We start from the raw sequence: 14,346 nt of genomic DNA, 5'->3' as shown, positions 1-14,346 counted from the left end.
CCCCATGAAATACTAAAACCCAAAATACGACAAATCTAGCTACAAACGAAGAGCGTACGACCGACTCGAGGAGGGGAATAATTATCTTGCATCATGTCAACACTCTTTGGTCTGGGCGAATCGGAGCTGCACTCGGCTGCCTTCGTTCGGCCGATGTTGCAGAGCCCGGCCCTCCCCTCTCCTCCACTCCGGCTCGGAACTTAAACGGACACACACCGCGTCTGCCCGCGCCAGGAATGGATAACGGCTGCCTCCAAACATGGCACTGCGACATTATACTCTCGACTTCAACCTCTCGACTGCAGGTAAGAAGGTCCTGGCCACCGCACTGTGGTGGCGGTGGGCTGCATGCTAAGCTAGCTAGCTAGCTTCCATAGACGTTAACCTGCTGCGATGTCACTGCCCTTCAAAATGTTAAATCGATTTTGAATGAAACGCCGTTGACAAAATGCACGTGGCTGTGAAATTCGCTAATACTCGGCATTGGGTTGTAATGTCTGGTAGAAGACTTTCAAAGACATTTTCTTTTTTGTTTCTGCGTCATTTTTGGAGGGTCAGGTTTGTTAAACGCTATCCATGGATTATTTCAGCATTCTATCAATGAATACGATGTCATCGCCATCTTGCGGTCATGTGGAAGAATGCGCAGTGATGCCGGAAGAGAGTGGAAATTAGTCATTGTCGTGTGCTAATTTGATCCGATATAAATAGCAGTTAAACCTATAATGTAACGATGGCATTGACACATTATTCTTTTTGGAATAACCCTTTGAGTTTTAACAGGATAAGTAATAGCCCAAGTCCCTTTTCAACTACTACTCACTAAAACTGTCTGTCATGTAATCTGAAAGGTTCACTCAAGACTTGAAGGAATGGAACGTGTGTGTCTGTGCGTGTTTATGCAAGTGTTTAACCGCATGCTTAGAGCGTTGGAACAGCTCAAACATGCAATATTTGTCGCCAGTCTCTATGACTGAACAGGATGGACCGGTACCCTTGTTGGCTGCAGTTATATTTGTGAATGGAATGGCACATATTTTTTCTTGATTGTACACAAATATTATATGATTGACAGATGATGCAAAGGACGGACAAGATCTTTTTCAACACTGCACTCTCTTTCTCGTTCCCAGTTGACTCTGCATCAACAGTCCCAGGTCTCCTGTCCATATTCCACGAGCAGGAAATGACAGAGACCGTACACGAGACAGACGGACGTGGATACCTAGCCACCTTTGTCGGAAAGAACGGCAGGTCAGTAGATTCCATTTAGCAAAACAAATGCCATTTTATTGATTTCTGTCCATTTATTTTCACCTCTTTACTCCACAGGCTTGTTATTCTGCGGGTGCACGCCCATGGATTGCTCACTATTGACCTGCAGTGTTATGAAGGCGATAACATTGCTCAACTAGACAATGTAGGTGTTAAAAACATACACATACAAAAGCAGTACGACCGATCAGACCAAGGAAATTGTTTTAAATTCTGCATTTAATATATTTCTGGTAAAAAAAAATAGATACTATACAGATAATAGGTCACATGCAGAAAAAAGGTTTTGTTCACTTTATTCAATTTGTATTTCTTCAGCTTTTAAATACACTGGAGAAGAAACTCAAGGTTCTCTTGAATGGCAAGATAACACGAATTAAAAGGTAAGCCAAATCTGCCACATCGTCTTGAGGCCGATTGCCGCATATTTGATGTTTCCGTGTTACCCTTAACAGGCTCCCGCCTCTCATCCGAGGAGCCAAAGTGGATCGGTACTGGCCCACCACCGACGGAAGGCTGGTCGAGTACGACATAGATCGCGTGTTGTACGACGAAGACTCGGAATACCAAAATATTAAAATATTGCACTCACAGCAGTTTGGCAACATGCTTGTCCTCAACGAAGATGTCAGTAAGTGTGTATAGTCAGTCAGTCCCCTGACGGAATTGGACATTGTGCGCGTTGTACTGCAGCGTTTTGATCATGACTTTGCCGTGCAGACCTGGCGGAGAGCGACTTGCCCTACACCGAAGCCATCATGGGCAGCGGAAATGAGGACTACGCCGGCAAGGAGGTGCTGATTTTAGGAGGAGGCGATGGAGGCATCCTGGCTCAGGCTGTCAAACAGAAGCCAAAGATGATCACCATGGTGGAGATATCCGCAACTGCTGCATAATCTTTGTTCATTTTTGCTTATTTTGGGACTATTTTTGAATGTTTCCAGTGTGGTTAACGTTTGTTCCTTGACAAAGCTCGATTACATTGATCAGAAGGTGATTGACGGGTGCAAAAAGTACATGAGGAAGACGTGTGGCAATGTGCTGGATAACTTGAAGGGGGACTGTTACCAAGTGAGTACTATTCAAGTGAAAACACATTTTCATTTTAATAGTGCACACATATCTATCTTTGTACACATAGCTTTGTTGAGCAAATGACACCACTGTTGCTCTAATCCGAAGCACCAATATTGATATCACAGAATCTTGTCTGTCGTTTTTTCCAGATTCTCGTGGAAGACTGTGTGCCTGTGCTCAAGAAGTACGTCCGAGAGGGGAGAACGTTCGACTACATCATTAACGATCTCACCGCGGTTCCGATATCCACACAGCCAGAAGAAGGTTTGCCACTTAGGATCATAAATGTTGCCCGTTCATCCAATGTGAAAAGTGATGTTATCGTTGCAGACTCAACATGGGAGTTCCTTCGTCTCATTTTGGATCTGTCCATCAAAATCCTGCACCACAAGGGGAAATATTTTACCCAGGTGAACATCACGTTGTTCGTATTGTCTACTGCATCATGAAAGGCCCACTTGGAATTGCTTTTTGTTGTTGTTGTTACCACATATAATTTGTCTTATTGAGATAATATAAAAATAGTCTCGAGTTTCTGCCATACTAACCAATCGATTACATAGAGGTCAAATTTTACAACATTTCCGAGCCTAGTCATCGCAGCTTGAATCAGTTTTCGGATGTTTTGCTTCACCCAATGCTTATCGTACATCAATAGAAGGATAGATCAAATGCAGAGCCTTAAAAAGTTCTACATTTGGATTTTCCAAGACGACTTTAATGGGCCTTAAAATCACGGTTGATTCCGCTTTTCAAGGAAACGCTATCTTTGTAAAGTCTTTCTAATTCAATTTTGGAATAACTGAGATCGGAAGAAGCGAAAGTCAACATCAGTCTCTGCTCAGCTGTGCTCGGGGACACAATATTCAAAATGTTCTTGTGTGAATGAGACTTCTTCAAGTGGATGGAAGTGGCCTTAAAATAGTTACTGGAATTGCATTTCTGTGACAATCCGTCTCTGTGAACAGGGCAACAGTGCAAATCAGACAGAGGCTTTGAGTCAGTATGAGGAGCAGCTGGGAAGACTCTCCTGTCCTGTGGACTTTTCCAAAAAAGTGGTTTGCGTGCCCTCTTACATGGAACTGTATCCTTCCACAACAGTATGCAAGTGCTTATGAGACCAAACAAGTGTGTTGTTCTAATCAGATGTCTGCACAATAAGTAGATTCTACGAACCAAATCGTAATGATTTTACTGTTTGTTTTATTGAGCTCAAAGTAGTTCTTCCTTACCTGCGTATCAGTTGGGTTTTCTACACCGTGTGGAAGAAGTGACCCCGCCCCCCTCCAACTGCTGGACCATCAACAGGCTTTTGTCTCTGCTGTATTGCTTGCTGGGTAGTATTCAGAGTGAGCATGAACACTCTTAGTGTCAGAGATGGACTATTACGCAACACCCACAATGAAAAGTAATCTTCAACACATGTGGTGATTGTGCCCACAAACACTCCAGTGGTCTGCTGACTCTGAACACATCTTGGGGCTTTGTGTTGTTGGTGGTTTTTTTTTTTGGTTAGGGTTTTATTTTGTGGGTTAAGAATAAGTATATTGCACTCTTCTGAAGGTTCTTTAGAGATTTGAACTGTCAGCCGATACACTGATGTTACTGATAGAGAACAATTGCTCTCGTTTGTTGTTGTGTGCCCTTAAGAAGTGACAAGATCAGCTACTCAATTGCTTTTAAGCTGTTTCTTGTTACAATGATTGTCTTTTTTTTTTTTCCCAGGCTGATTACAATGTCCAAAGGGGGGGGAGGGTCCATCACTTCCATTTTTGTGCTGTTTTATGTTAAGTAGTGTTTTGTTTAGGGTTTTTTTCCCCTCAATATTGGTTTCTTCTGATAAAACAAAGTGTGTAGCGCTGACACGGACCAGCCACAACAGTAAGACTACTTGGACTTTAAGTTTGCAATGGTGTAGAACTGGACTGCACCATAGTGGAAGATGTTTGGAATTATTTGTATCCATTATGTAACTTAACAACATACTCAGAATATCAGGTTTCAGTATTCTGCTGCAAAGAAACAAATTGTATTGGATCTCAATAGATTATGCAGGTGGGCATAGTGTTGTGGTCAGTCGGTATATCTGATATGCGGTGAATGTAGCTTGCGCAGCACGTTTACAAGCGACCCTGTGGGACACGGTGGCATATATTTATTCCCTCGCTCCCATAAATAAGATTGTTACACAATGTTTTTTTATTTTGATTTGTGACCTTTAGAAATAAAGTGGTTTTGGTTGATGGACCATTTTTCTCCCAGAACCATTTTTCTGTGTGAAATAGAATGAAAGAAGCCCTTTGTATTTTAAAAGCACGTGAAGCTTACGTCTTACCGTATAGTCATTTTCGAAGTAATTTTTTTTTTTTTTTTTTTAAATATGCCTAAAAGCCATGGGTGGCTGTGGCCATGTGTTGTTGGGCAAGACATTTCCTCAGGCACTACAGATGAAAAATAGCCCCTTGGCTAATTCTGGTGCATCCACAGAAATGTTCATCGATGTACACTGTCCCTAACAAATGAAATATAACTGTGAAGCCCATTTGCCTTCACACAATAATAAAGTAAATCAATAATGTGTAAAGGCCTTGGAATAATGTGTGAAGTGTTACAAACTAGCAAAAAAAGCTACTGTAAAAATAATCAAATTATTTATTATTTAAAACAGACATCTCCAAAGTCCTGCACAACATGAGAAAAACATGGACACAAAAGGACTAAATCATTAAAATTAAGAGTAAATAAATAAGTAAAACCATTACAAAACAAAGATCAATAAATTAAGACACAAGTACCACACAACCCACGCGGTGTTAAAAGCCAGGGAATAAAAGTGGGCTGTAAGGCGTAACTTAAAGCAATCCACACTGGGGGTAGTTCAGTATAAATAAGGCAAAGAAGATGAATGCAATGGTTTCTGTGCTACCTATTTCATTCGTTAAGGATAACGTCCATACTAGGTTCCTCGTCAATGGTGATGATTCTGTCATCCAAGGGATTTCCTGAAACAAAACATCTCTGTCATTACATTACATAACTCTTAACCCGAACACTTAACTCCAACCCTAAACCTTGGCTTAACAAATAAATCCATTTCCACTAAGAGGGAGAGACTGTTATATTTGCTGACCTATGCCATGAATCTGCTCTGAGTTACGACTGAGGAAAGACGTCGAGCTGGACGAGGTGTTGGACCGCGATGGTCTGGTTACTGAAGCTCTCTTCATTATCTTCTGGGTTGCTGTGTGACTCCTTTCTGTAAAAGGGGCAAAACCCGGCGATCTTATGAGCTTCTCATCTCATTACCAACCTAAAATTCGGCGAAAAAAATTACCTGAGTTCTCAACCATCCTCATTTTTCCGAAACAAAGGTATGTCTGCCACTGTCTCCTGACCGTTTCCTTCACCGCACAATGGAACACAAATATGTATAAACCTGCAAACAAGGATGCATGTCAGGCTATTGTAAAATTTTTTTTTTAGTTTAACTGTAAAAACACAATTTTTAATAACAAAAAAAAACTTCGTTAAATCCGTTTTTAATTCAAACACCAGTCTTGTTATCTTAACTAAATGGAGAGTCTTAATTTTGAGGGCGAAGATCCGAGTCTCACCTTGAAAGGCATTACAGATGGCAAAGAGGTACATGAACGGCAGGTTGACGGGCCCCCAGGCGAAAAAGGCGAAGCCCCAGCTGAGGCCGAGCAGGATGGTTAAGCCCACCACACTGCGCACGTCCTGTCCCGTGGTGCGGTGCTGCGAGTTGTGCGGGTTCTGCTTCTTTATCTTTTGCAGCTGGACCAGCACCACCACCAAAATGATGAAGTTGAACAAGAAGATGACGCAGAAGTAGGCCACCACCGCCACGTAGAAGGCAATGTCGTTTTTTATCCAGCAGCTGCGGGAGACATTAGAAGTGTTTTTTTGCGAGTGATGCATTGTGGGATATATCATACACGTGTAAAAGACTTACAAGTCATCACTTGTGCCATCAGAAAACCTCCCATAGGACACCAGTCCGTAGTTGTCCTTGTCGACGGCTATGACAATAATGACCACAATGACGGGAGCGCCCCAGCCCGCCAGCGAGAACCAGAGGATGTAGCGCGGGACGTGCATGTTGAAAACCTTGACGAGGGCTAGGTACAGGTGCACCCCCTCCAGGCCCATCCAGGTGAAGGCTGCCAGCAGGAAGTAGTGGAGGAACCAGGCGGTGGAGATGCAGAGGCCCGTGGCATCTGGGTAGAGGGCCAGCCAAGCATCCACCAGGAAGACCAGGTTGAGCAACAGCAGAGCCACACACAGCTGGATCAGGATTTTGGAGGGGATGTCCTTGCGTAGTTTGCTGCAATGGTTTCCACACAACACTGATCGACCAGTCGCCTATTTGACTTGAGCCGCACCTTCCAGCCCATTACTCACTCGAAGGCCAAGTATGTGAGGAGCGTCAAGGACAGGAAAATGGCAGAGATCCCACAGCCAATATATGTGATGAAGCTCAAAATGGTGGCGTTTACTCGACTGGTTAGAGGCTGCCTGGCGAGGTCCTGTACGTGGAAAGTATGTCCCCCATGGGACATAAAATTAGGTACACACTCAATGAAGTGGATGAGTAAAATTCACTCAAAGTCCAACTAAAGCTTACCAGCAGGATCGAGAAACTGGTGAGATGGTTGCAGCCGCAAACTGTCACATCGTCTGTGCTGTTGTGGACAGAACAGCCGTTTGTGTTCCAGCCACCGGATTGGTCTGCCAGAAAAAAAAAAAAAATTGTACATTTATTCATTCATTCAATCTAATTGTTCTAATGGATTTTTGAAAAGAAAACTTACCATTTAATGCAAAGTCCCAAAAGACGCATGCAGCCACATAATTAGCCTGTAGGGCAAAATATGAAATTTAACCAGGTCATCTGTTAAGAGTGAGCACTACAAAATAAAAAACAATAAGACTCACAGGAATGGACTCCAGGTTCCTGAGACTAATCACAATTTCCTCCTTGAGTTCGGTGACTGTCAAGTTTGCCAAACTCGCTCCCAGAATCCCACTGTTAAGTCGTCGTGTTCCTAAAGAACTGTCCTGCATGGACAATTCGCGACAGTCAATATAAACGTCACTTAAATTAATTTTGAGGTTTCCTTGCACTCCTATCAATGTACTTGTGTGTGTGACCTGAAATAGGGTGCTTTTCTGGTAAAAGTTGAAGTGGACTCTGGAGGCCATCTGCTGCTCCTCCGAGGTGAGGTTCTGTGTGAGTGAGGGAGGCAGCGTGATGGAGCCTTGAGGGATGGACGAGTTGTTCCTCACACTCCTTTGAAACCTGCGATCCACTCTGACCTTAAATAAAACATCTAGTAAATAGGCTTTATATGTACAGCAATTCTTCTTCTGGTATAAAATGTGTTGGACATTCTCTAATTTTGTCTCATAGCTCTTCCGAAAGCTAGTACACTGCCATACCTGTGCGTCGTTCGGATCAGAGATGGAGAAGAGCACTTGTTGAAAATCATTTCCATCCACCGCTTTGACAGACAGAGCTAAAGCTGGCGACAAGAGAGTCTCCGTTGCTTCTTCAAGCACCAATTTGAGGCCCACTGTATCAACGAGCCCTATAATTCTGATGAAGACAAAAATAGTTTAGATTTGGTAAACAGAATACAAACAGATGTTCAGCCAAGATTGAAGCCCCCCTCTGGTGGACGCAATGTGTAACTACATAGACAAAATACAACAATGACATAAAACAATGAAAAAGCTTTATAAATTATTAAGATAATATGAGCAACCTGGAAGAGGACTTGGCCAGTGTTTCAGCGGAGGCGTCCAGCAGGTTACTGACGATGTAGATGGTTGTGTTAGCCAGAGCCACGCTGATATTAGGGCCCGACAACAGATCCTCCAACTGGGACACAAGCTGCTCCACCTGACTGGAGTTAAGTCTGGACACATTGGCGGTCAGCTCAAGAAGAGCGTTGGCTCGGCTCTCATTAGATGAGACGGTGGTGACATCCGGGGATGATGCCGTATTACTGGAGACGGTCACATTGGGGCCAGCTGTGCTCGACACAATTGGAACACACTGCTCCTTTAACGGCACCACCATGTTTTTTCCTGGTTGACTTGACCAAAACAAAAACAGACAGATTTAGATAATGAACATTTGACAAGCTTAATAAAGCGGTTAACAGACCAGTTCTGAGTGGTGAGTAGAAATGGAGAGGCTTCCTCTGTCGGACAAACGTCTGCATGCTGATAGGTGGTGTTCATCCATGTGAGCTGAGAATCCAACAAATTATCACTAAATTTTGGATGGCCACAGATAGCTGGAAGAGTCAAAGAGATTTTTGTGGATTACAGTCTTCGAAATCATGCTGACATTGTTTACGTAGTTCCACACTGCTGACCTGCTCTGGTCGTTCGTCCGTCAAACGTTATATTTTTCTCAGACTGAAACACAGTCGTGATGGCTGCGGACACGTTACAGACGGGAACCGCTTCGGCCAGGTGCAAAATCACATTGCAACTTTGAGAGCTAAAGGTCACAAAGGTCATATGTAAAAGTCAATCTCTTTTGGCAGAGTTGATGTGACGGTTTCACGAGACTCACTTTGTTCCAGCTAGACTACATTCCACAGTGGCATTCTGAGTGAGGAAAAAATAGCTTAGTTATTCTCCAGAATATAAAAAAAAAAATGTATTTATATAAAATGACAGCTTACCTTGTATTCAGACGCAATTGTGGGAAAAGAGCATGACTCACTACCAAAAAAAAAAAAGTCCAAAGATTATGCGGTACTCAAAATGAACAACAACAGCAGATTTATTACATTTTGAAATTTTTACTTTGTTGTGGGAGAGCAACTCTGGTTCAGCTGTGTCATCTGTTCAAAGAAAAAGTTTATAGTCTCAAAAACAACCAAAATAAATGCTTTCCTCATGTACACAAATTTTAGGAGCTTACCAGTAACAGAACATAGGAGCCGTTCATCTCAGGGTCTTGTATTGAAATTTCAAAAGTGTAATATGCATCTGAAAAAGAAAACCAGAACTGAGCTGAAAAGTTTTGAATAATCATCTGGTAGTTAGCTGATAAAATTGAAAACATACCAGTTGCATTGCAGAAAGCTGCGCAGCTGCAGTTTTTATTCTTTTCTGCAAAGGTCAAAGCAGGTTGATGTGACAACAATGATAACACTTTTAACGTCTTTACCAATCGTTTGGATAACGTTTGTTTTTTAATAGTGCGCTTTTTTAGCAATCAGAAGTCTTGAAATGTGGACCAACAAATTTTTATCATCAACACATTGGTGCTCACCTGGACCACATGGCGCTGCGCCAAACGCTGAATCATCACTGTCAAATCAAATTGACAAGATTCATGTTTCATGTGCACAAATGAATAGTGCTCTTATAAACCAAGAGGAGAAAAAAGAGCAAATCCTAGGGCTTAAAATGAGCATTTTACCATTTGGAATTGTTTGATTGTTTTTCATAAATACAGATATTTTCATCCATGTGATCACTGTTGCAGTTCTCATTTGGGGGACCTAATAAAGAGAACACGCAAAGGTTAGGTAAAGCGAGAGTTATGGTTTCAAAGTAGGGTTTAAAGCGAGGGTTATGGTTTCAAAGTAGGGTTTAAAGCTAGGGTTATGGTTTCAAAGTAGGGTTCAAACTAGAGTTAGGGTTTCCAACTAAGGTTTAAAGCGAGGGTTAGGGTTTCAAAGTAGGGTTTAAAGCTAGGGTCAGAGTTTCAAACTAGGGTTTCAAGCTAGGGTTAGGGTTTCAAAGTAGGGTTTAAAGCTAGGGTTATGGTTTCAAAGTAGGGTTTAAAGCTAGGGTCAGAGTTTCAAACTAGGGTTTAAAGCTAGGGTTATGGTTTCAAAGTAGGGTTCAAACTAGAGTTAGGGTTTCCAACTAAGGTTTAAAGCGAGGGTTAGGGTTTCAAAGTAGGGTTTAAAGCTAGGGTCAGAGTTTCAAACTAGGGTTTCAAGCTAGGGTTAGGGTTTCAAAGTAGGGTTTAAAGCTAGGGTTATGGTTTCAAAGTAGGGTTTAAAGCTAGGGTCAGAGTTTCAAACTAGGGTTTCAAGCTAGGGTTAGGGTTTCAAAGTAGGGTTTAAAGCTAGGGTTATGGTTTCAAAGTAGGGTTTAAAGCTAGGGTTATGTTTCAAAGTAGGGTTCATACTAGAGTTAGGGTTTCAAACTAAGGTTTAAAGCGAGGGTTAGGGTTTCAAAGTAGGGCTTAAAGCTAGGGTCAGAGTTTCAAACTAGGGTTCCAAGCTAGGGTTTCAAAGTAGGGTTTAAAGCTAGGGTTATGGTTTCAAAGTAGGGTTTAAAGCTAGGGTCAGAGTTTCAAACTAGGGTTTCAAGCTAGGGTTAGGGTTTCAAAGTAGGGTTTAAAGCTAGGGTTATGGTTTCAAAGTAGGGTTTAAAGCTAGGCTCAGAGTTTCAAACTAGGGTTTCAAGCTAGGATTAGGGTTTCAAAGTAGGGTTTAAAGCTAGGGTTATGGTTTCAAAGTAGGGTTTAAAGCTAGGGTTATGGTTTCAAAGTAGGGTTCATACTAGAGTTAGGGTTTCAACCTAAGGTTTAAAGCGAGGGTTAGGGTTTCAAAGTAGGGCTTAAAGCTAGGGTCAGAGTTTCAAACTAGGGTTTCAAGCTAGGGTTAGGGTTTCAAAGTAGGGTTTAAAGCTAGGGTTATGGTTTCAAAGTAGGGTTTAAAGCTAGGGTCAGAGTTTCAAACTAGGGTTTCAAGCTAGGATTAGGGTTTCAAAGTAGGGTTTAAAGCTAGGGTTATGGTTTCAAAGTAGGGTTTAAAGCTAGGATTATGGTTTCAAAGTAGGGTTCATACTAGAGTTAGGGTTTCAAACTAAGGTTTAAAGCGAGGGTTAGGGTTTCAAAGTAGGGCTTAAAGCTAGGGTCAGAGTTTCAAACTAGGGTTTCAAGCTAGGGTTAGGGTTTCAAAGTAGGGTTTAAAGCTAGGGTTAGGGTTTCTTAGTAGGGTTTCATACCTTACCCTTGCTTGAAACCCTAGTTTGAAACCCTAACCCTAGCTTTAAACACATGTTTGAAACCCTAACCCTAGCTTTAAACCCTACTTTGAAACCCTAACTCTACTATGAAACCCTACTTTGAAACCCTAACCCTAGATTTAAACTAGGAGTGTCAAACTAATTTTTTTTGCAGGCTGCATTGTAGTCATAGCTTCTTTCGGAGGGCCATTATGACTGTCAACCCATATTATATACAGTAAAAGTTACAAAACAAACTGGTCTACTGGTCAAATATTTTTCAAAAAAGATATTACTAAAAGTGAAGACAATTTGCAATTCTAGTAATGACACAAATTTGATGCACAATTTGTCTTCGCAGCCACATAAAATGATGTGGCGAGCCGTATCTGGCCCCCGAGCCTTGAGTTTGACGCCTGTGGGTTAAAACAACAACAACGACATATCGTAGCACTCACTCTGACGATTGGCTCTTTTTCCCGTTGCGTGGATTTGGGAGGAATTTTGATTGGCTGCGCAGATTGTTTTTAGGATGCAACACGGCGACACATTCTGCCTCAGCGCCAGAATCACCAAGCAGTTGGTCTTTCTGATCAATACAAAGATATTTCATTGGGGTTCTCTTGTACTCGCTGGACACTTCATTAAGAACACTAACAATAGAAAAATCTAAGAAGATCCGGTACAAGAGCTCTGAAAGGGAAGAATTTTGAATACCAGTCTTTGTAACTTAGCTCATTCAGTGCCATTGATGGTTATAGACGTCAAAGATATTAACTGGGTCGGCAGTGAATGAGTTCATTTTTCATTATCTCTCCGGTGTATATTTTTGTGCAGCTCATCCACACCTTATTTTGGTCTTCTCTGCACACGAAACTTCAAGTCCCTGTTTGAAATCAATCAATGTGACACATTAATGACATGATGGATAAAATGACGATACATTAGAGAGTGATCTTACATACCTGAAATATGCCACTTGATTTGCTGGAAAAGAATAATAAATATGATGAGCAAATTTATTTTTGTTTTCTTGCACGCGAAAGACAAATATCAATGAAATAAAAAATAAATAAAGAAAACGATGACATACCTGCTAAGGTCGGCTGTTCGAATAAAACGTGCATTTTTTGAGTTGGGAATTGTTTTTTCCACCTTTTTGCCTGCATTGTTGGTTGCGTTCTTCTTAGCTGCAGCGTTATTGGGAAGTTCTACAGTATTATTAGCTCCAGTCTTGTTGGGGTTTTGTAAGATAATAGTTGTAGTCGTGCCAAATGTTTGTAGTGCTGTTGCTGTTTGAGAGTTTTGAAATGTAGTCGTTGCAGTATTTGTGTTTTGAAATGACAGCGTCGTGTTGTCACTTGGTAACGTGCTCGCTGTGATTGTAATGTTGCTTTGAGTCCCATTTGTCGTAGTTGTTGTCCCGAGTGAAGAGTTTGCAGATGTCTGTTGCACCAGAGGTGGGAAAGTTGTCGTGTATTCAGCGTGCGAAGACACACAGCTCCCCAAAGTGTTTTGGAACACCTCCTGGAACTGAGAAGCAAAAAGTAAAAAGTCATGTTCACATTTGATTTCTTTGTGAGACATTCTAAACCTACCCAGGACGTAATTTCTGATTCATTCTTTGCAGGCCCCGTCACCTCAATAGCGATATCCACTAAGTAGTACACTGCAGTGAGAGAAGACAAATTTGTGTTTCTTTTTTTTTTTTTTTTTTAATTCAGGTCATTTGTTTTTACAGGTTTGTTACCTGAGGTCTGAGCGCTTGTCACATGAGGCGCTGATGTGGAAGTCTCATTACAGGAAGAAAGACCTAATGAGGAAACACAAACTCATTATTTGTCAAGCATTAAATGTGACTTTAATTTAGGAGGTTCCACCAAAACATACTTCTTATTCTTATTCCTATCGTCTAATTTCCCACGTTTGTATGACGGAAGTGTTATTGCAAAATCGCACAGACAGTATTCTGACTGGAAAAACGAGATTCCTAAAAAATATTAGAACGGAATGTTTGAATGTGTGTAGAACATGACAAGTGATGAATGATGTCCATTCAGGTATGTGGCCCGCTGCTTAAAAATAGAATTGCAGGACTACAAAGGAGCATTCAGCCATGATACATTACAATGAGAACACAATATACATGTTATTTCTGGAATATTATATTTTAGTTTTGTTACATAATCATGTATTCATCAGTGTGGCTCTAAAAGACATTTTTATCATTTTGACTAAACTTGTTATTCAACATAGAGATATTTATTTTAGGTAATAGTATTTTTACCTGTGAATAGAAGGAGCAGGTGGACGACCTTTGTAAAATGTGAACTTGGCTTTTTCACTCTGTAACAAATACAATATTTTATACATTAAAAAAAATGGAATATCCTGCTCAACAACCAAGAACACACGCAATAGAGAATTGTCATCATTCTATTTGAGTTAATGAAAATTTGGAGGATTCTTTTTTTTTTTTCACTCTGACAATCAGCCAGACACATGACCAGCGACTCATTTTGTTAGACCATGACCACCACAAATTCAGCTAAAATATCTCCGTGCAATTTCTTAATGTGTAAGAGAAATTTTTGACTGCGAAATTGGAGATATAAGCGCGAGTCTTTAAAAAATAAAGCATATTACCTGATGAAGTTTATATCTTCATTTATCCTAAAAGATCCTGTGGAAGATTTCATGATGTTATCCACTTTTTGAAGATCATAGCTCCCTTAAGGACATTGCTGAACCTGTGGGGAAAAAAAATTCTCAAGTCACTTTATTATAATGCCAAGGGCTTTTGTCGTTAGCAGGTTCACGTCAAGTCTGTAACACTGGCTGTCAGTGACACGCCCCCGCCGACTGTTGACTTTACAAACATGGCAGCAACACTGATGTGTTTTTATTCCACACCCAGGAAAAGAAAGTTCAATTGACTTGAGGTGTAAGATCATTTAAAAAAAATAAATCACTTTATGCCACATT

The 14,346-nt window shown here is 41.2% G+C and overlaps 2 protein-coding genes across 2 annotated transcripts; one reads left to right on the top strand and one right to left on the bottom strand.

Moving 5' to 3' along the window:
* The first annotated feature begins 117 nt into the window (after nt 1-117).
* sms (spermine synthase) lies at nt 118-4,600 on the top strand. Its single transcript, XM_088399417.1, has 11 exons — nt 118-305; nt 1,134-1,254; nt 1,333-1,420; nt 1,594-1,658; nt 1,731-1,906; nt 1,996-2,152; nt 2,259-2,346; nt 2,502-2,616; nt 2,683-2,762; nt 3,321-3,436; nt 3,596-4,600. The coding sequence occupies exons 1-11, from the start codon at nt 260-262 to the stop codon at nt 3,624-3,626; spliced, it is 1,083 nt and encodes a 360-aa protein (XP_088255543.1). The 5' UTR covers nt 118-259; the 3' UTR covers nt 3,627-4,600.
* Nucleotides 4,601-4,984: 384 nt separating this feature from the next.
* Nucleotides 4,985-14,297, bottom strand: LOC148386088 (adhesion G protein-coupled receptor G2). The gene is made up of 29 exons (XM_088399113.1): nt 14,008-14,297; nt 13,649-13,707; nt 13,112-13,174; nt 12,960-13,030; nt 12,455-12,894; nt 12,327-12,348; nt 12,210-12,247; nt 11,820-11,950; nt 9,818-9,899; nt 9,668-9,705; nt 9,460-9,504; nt 9,314-9,381; nt 9,196-9,233; nt 9,072-9,111; nt 8,960-8,994; nt 8,757-8,884; nt 8,543-8,675; nt 8,139-8,471; nt 7,813-7,969; nt 7,525-7,689; nt 7,309-7,431; nt 7,185-7,230; nt 6,998-7,101; nt 6,775-6,899; nt 6,326-6,697; nt 5,967-6,250; nt 5,687-5,788; nt 5,483-5,608; nt 4,985-5,354 (listed from the first exon to the last, which is right to left on the bottom strand). The coding sequence occupies exons 1-29, from the start codon at nt 14,058-14,060 to the stop codon at nt 5,284-5,286; spliced, it is 3,492 nt and encodes a 1,163-aa protein (XP_088255239.1). The 5' UTR covers nt 14,061-14,297; the 3' UTR covers nt 4,985-5,283.
* Nucleotides 14,298-14,346: the final 49 nt, after the last annotated feature.

The sequence above is a fragment of the Syngnathus floridae genome, chromosome 15 (assembly GCF_059516105.1).
Source record: "Syngnathus floridae isolate MCC-2025c chromosome 15, RoL_Sflo_1.0, whole genome shotgun sequence".
Lineage (NCBI taxonomy): Eukaryota > Metazoa > Chordata > Actinopteri > Syngnathiformes > Syngnathidae > Syngnathus > Syngnathus floridae.
The sequence above is the reverse complement of the archived record's forward strand: the minus strand, read 5'-3'. Positions and strand labels throughout refer to the sequence as shown.

Excerpts from the sequence above, each read along its gene's own strand:
- sms (XM_088399417.1), top strand. The coding sequence starts at position 260 with ATGGCACTGCGACATTATACTCTCGACTTCAACCTCTCGACTGCAG. Across the intron at positions 1,907-1,995 it reads TGTCCTCAACGAAGATGTCA|ACCTGGCGGAGAGCGACTTG; the intron begins GTAAGTGTGTAT and ends TTTGCCGTGCAG. Across the intron at positions 2,153-2,258 it reads ATGATCACCATGGTGGAGAT|TGATCAGAAGGTGATTGACG; the intron begins ATCCGCAACTGC and ends GCTCGATTACAT.
- LOC148386088 (XM_088399113.1), bottom strand. The coding sequence starts at position 14,060 with ATGAAATCTTCCACAGGATCTTTTAGGATAAATGAAGATATAAACTTC. Across the intron at positions 8,472-8,542 it reads CTACTCACCACTCAGAACTG|TCAACCAGGAAAAAACATGG; the intron begins GTCTGTTAACCG and ends GTTTTGGTCAAG. Across the intron at positions 6,900-6,997 it reads CCAGTTTCTCGATCCTGCTG|GACCTCGCCAGGCAGCCTCT; the intron begins GTAAGCTTTAGT and ends TTCCACGTACAG.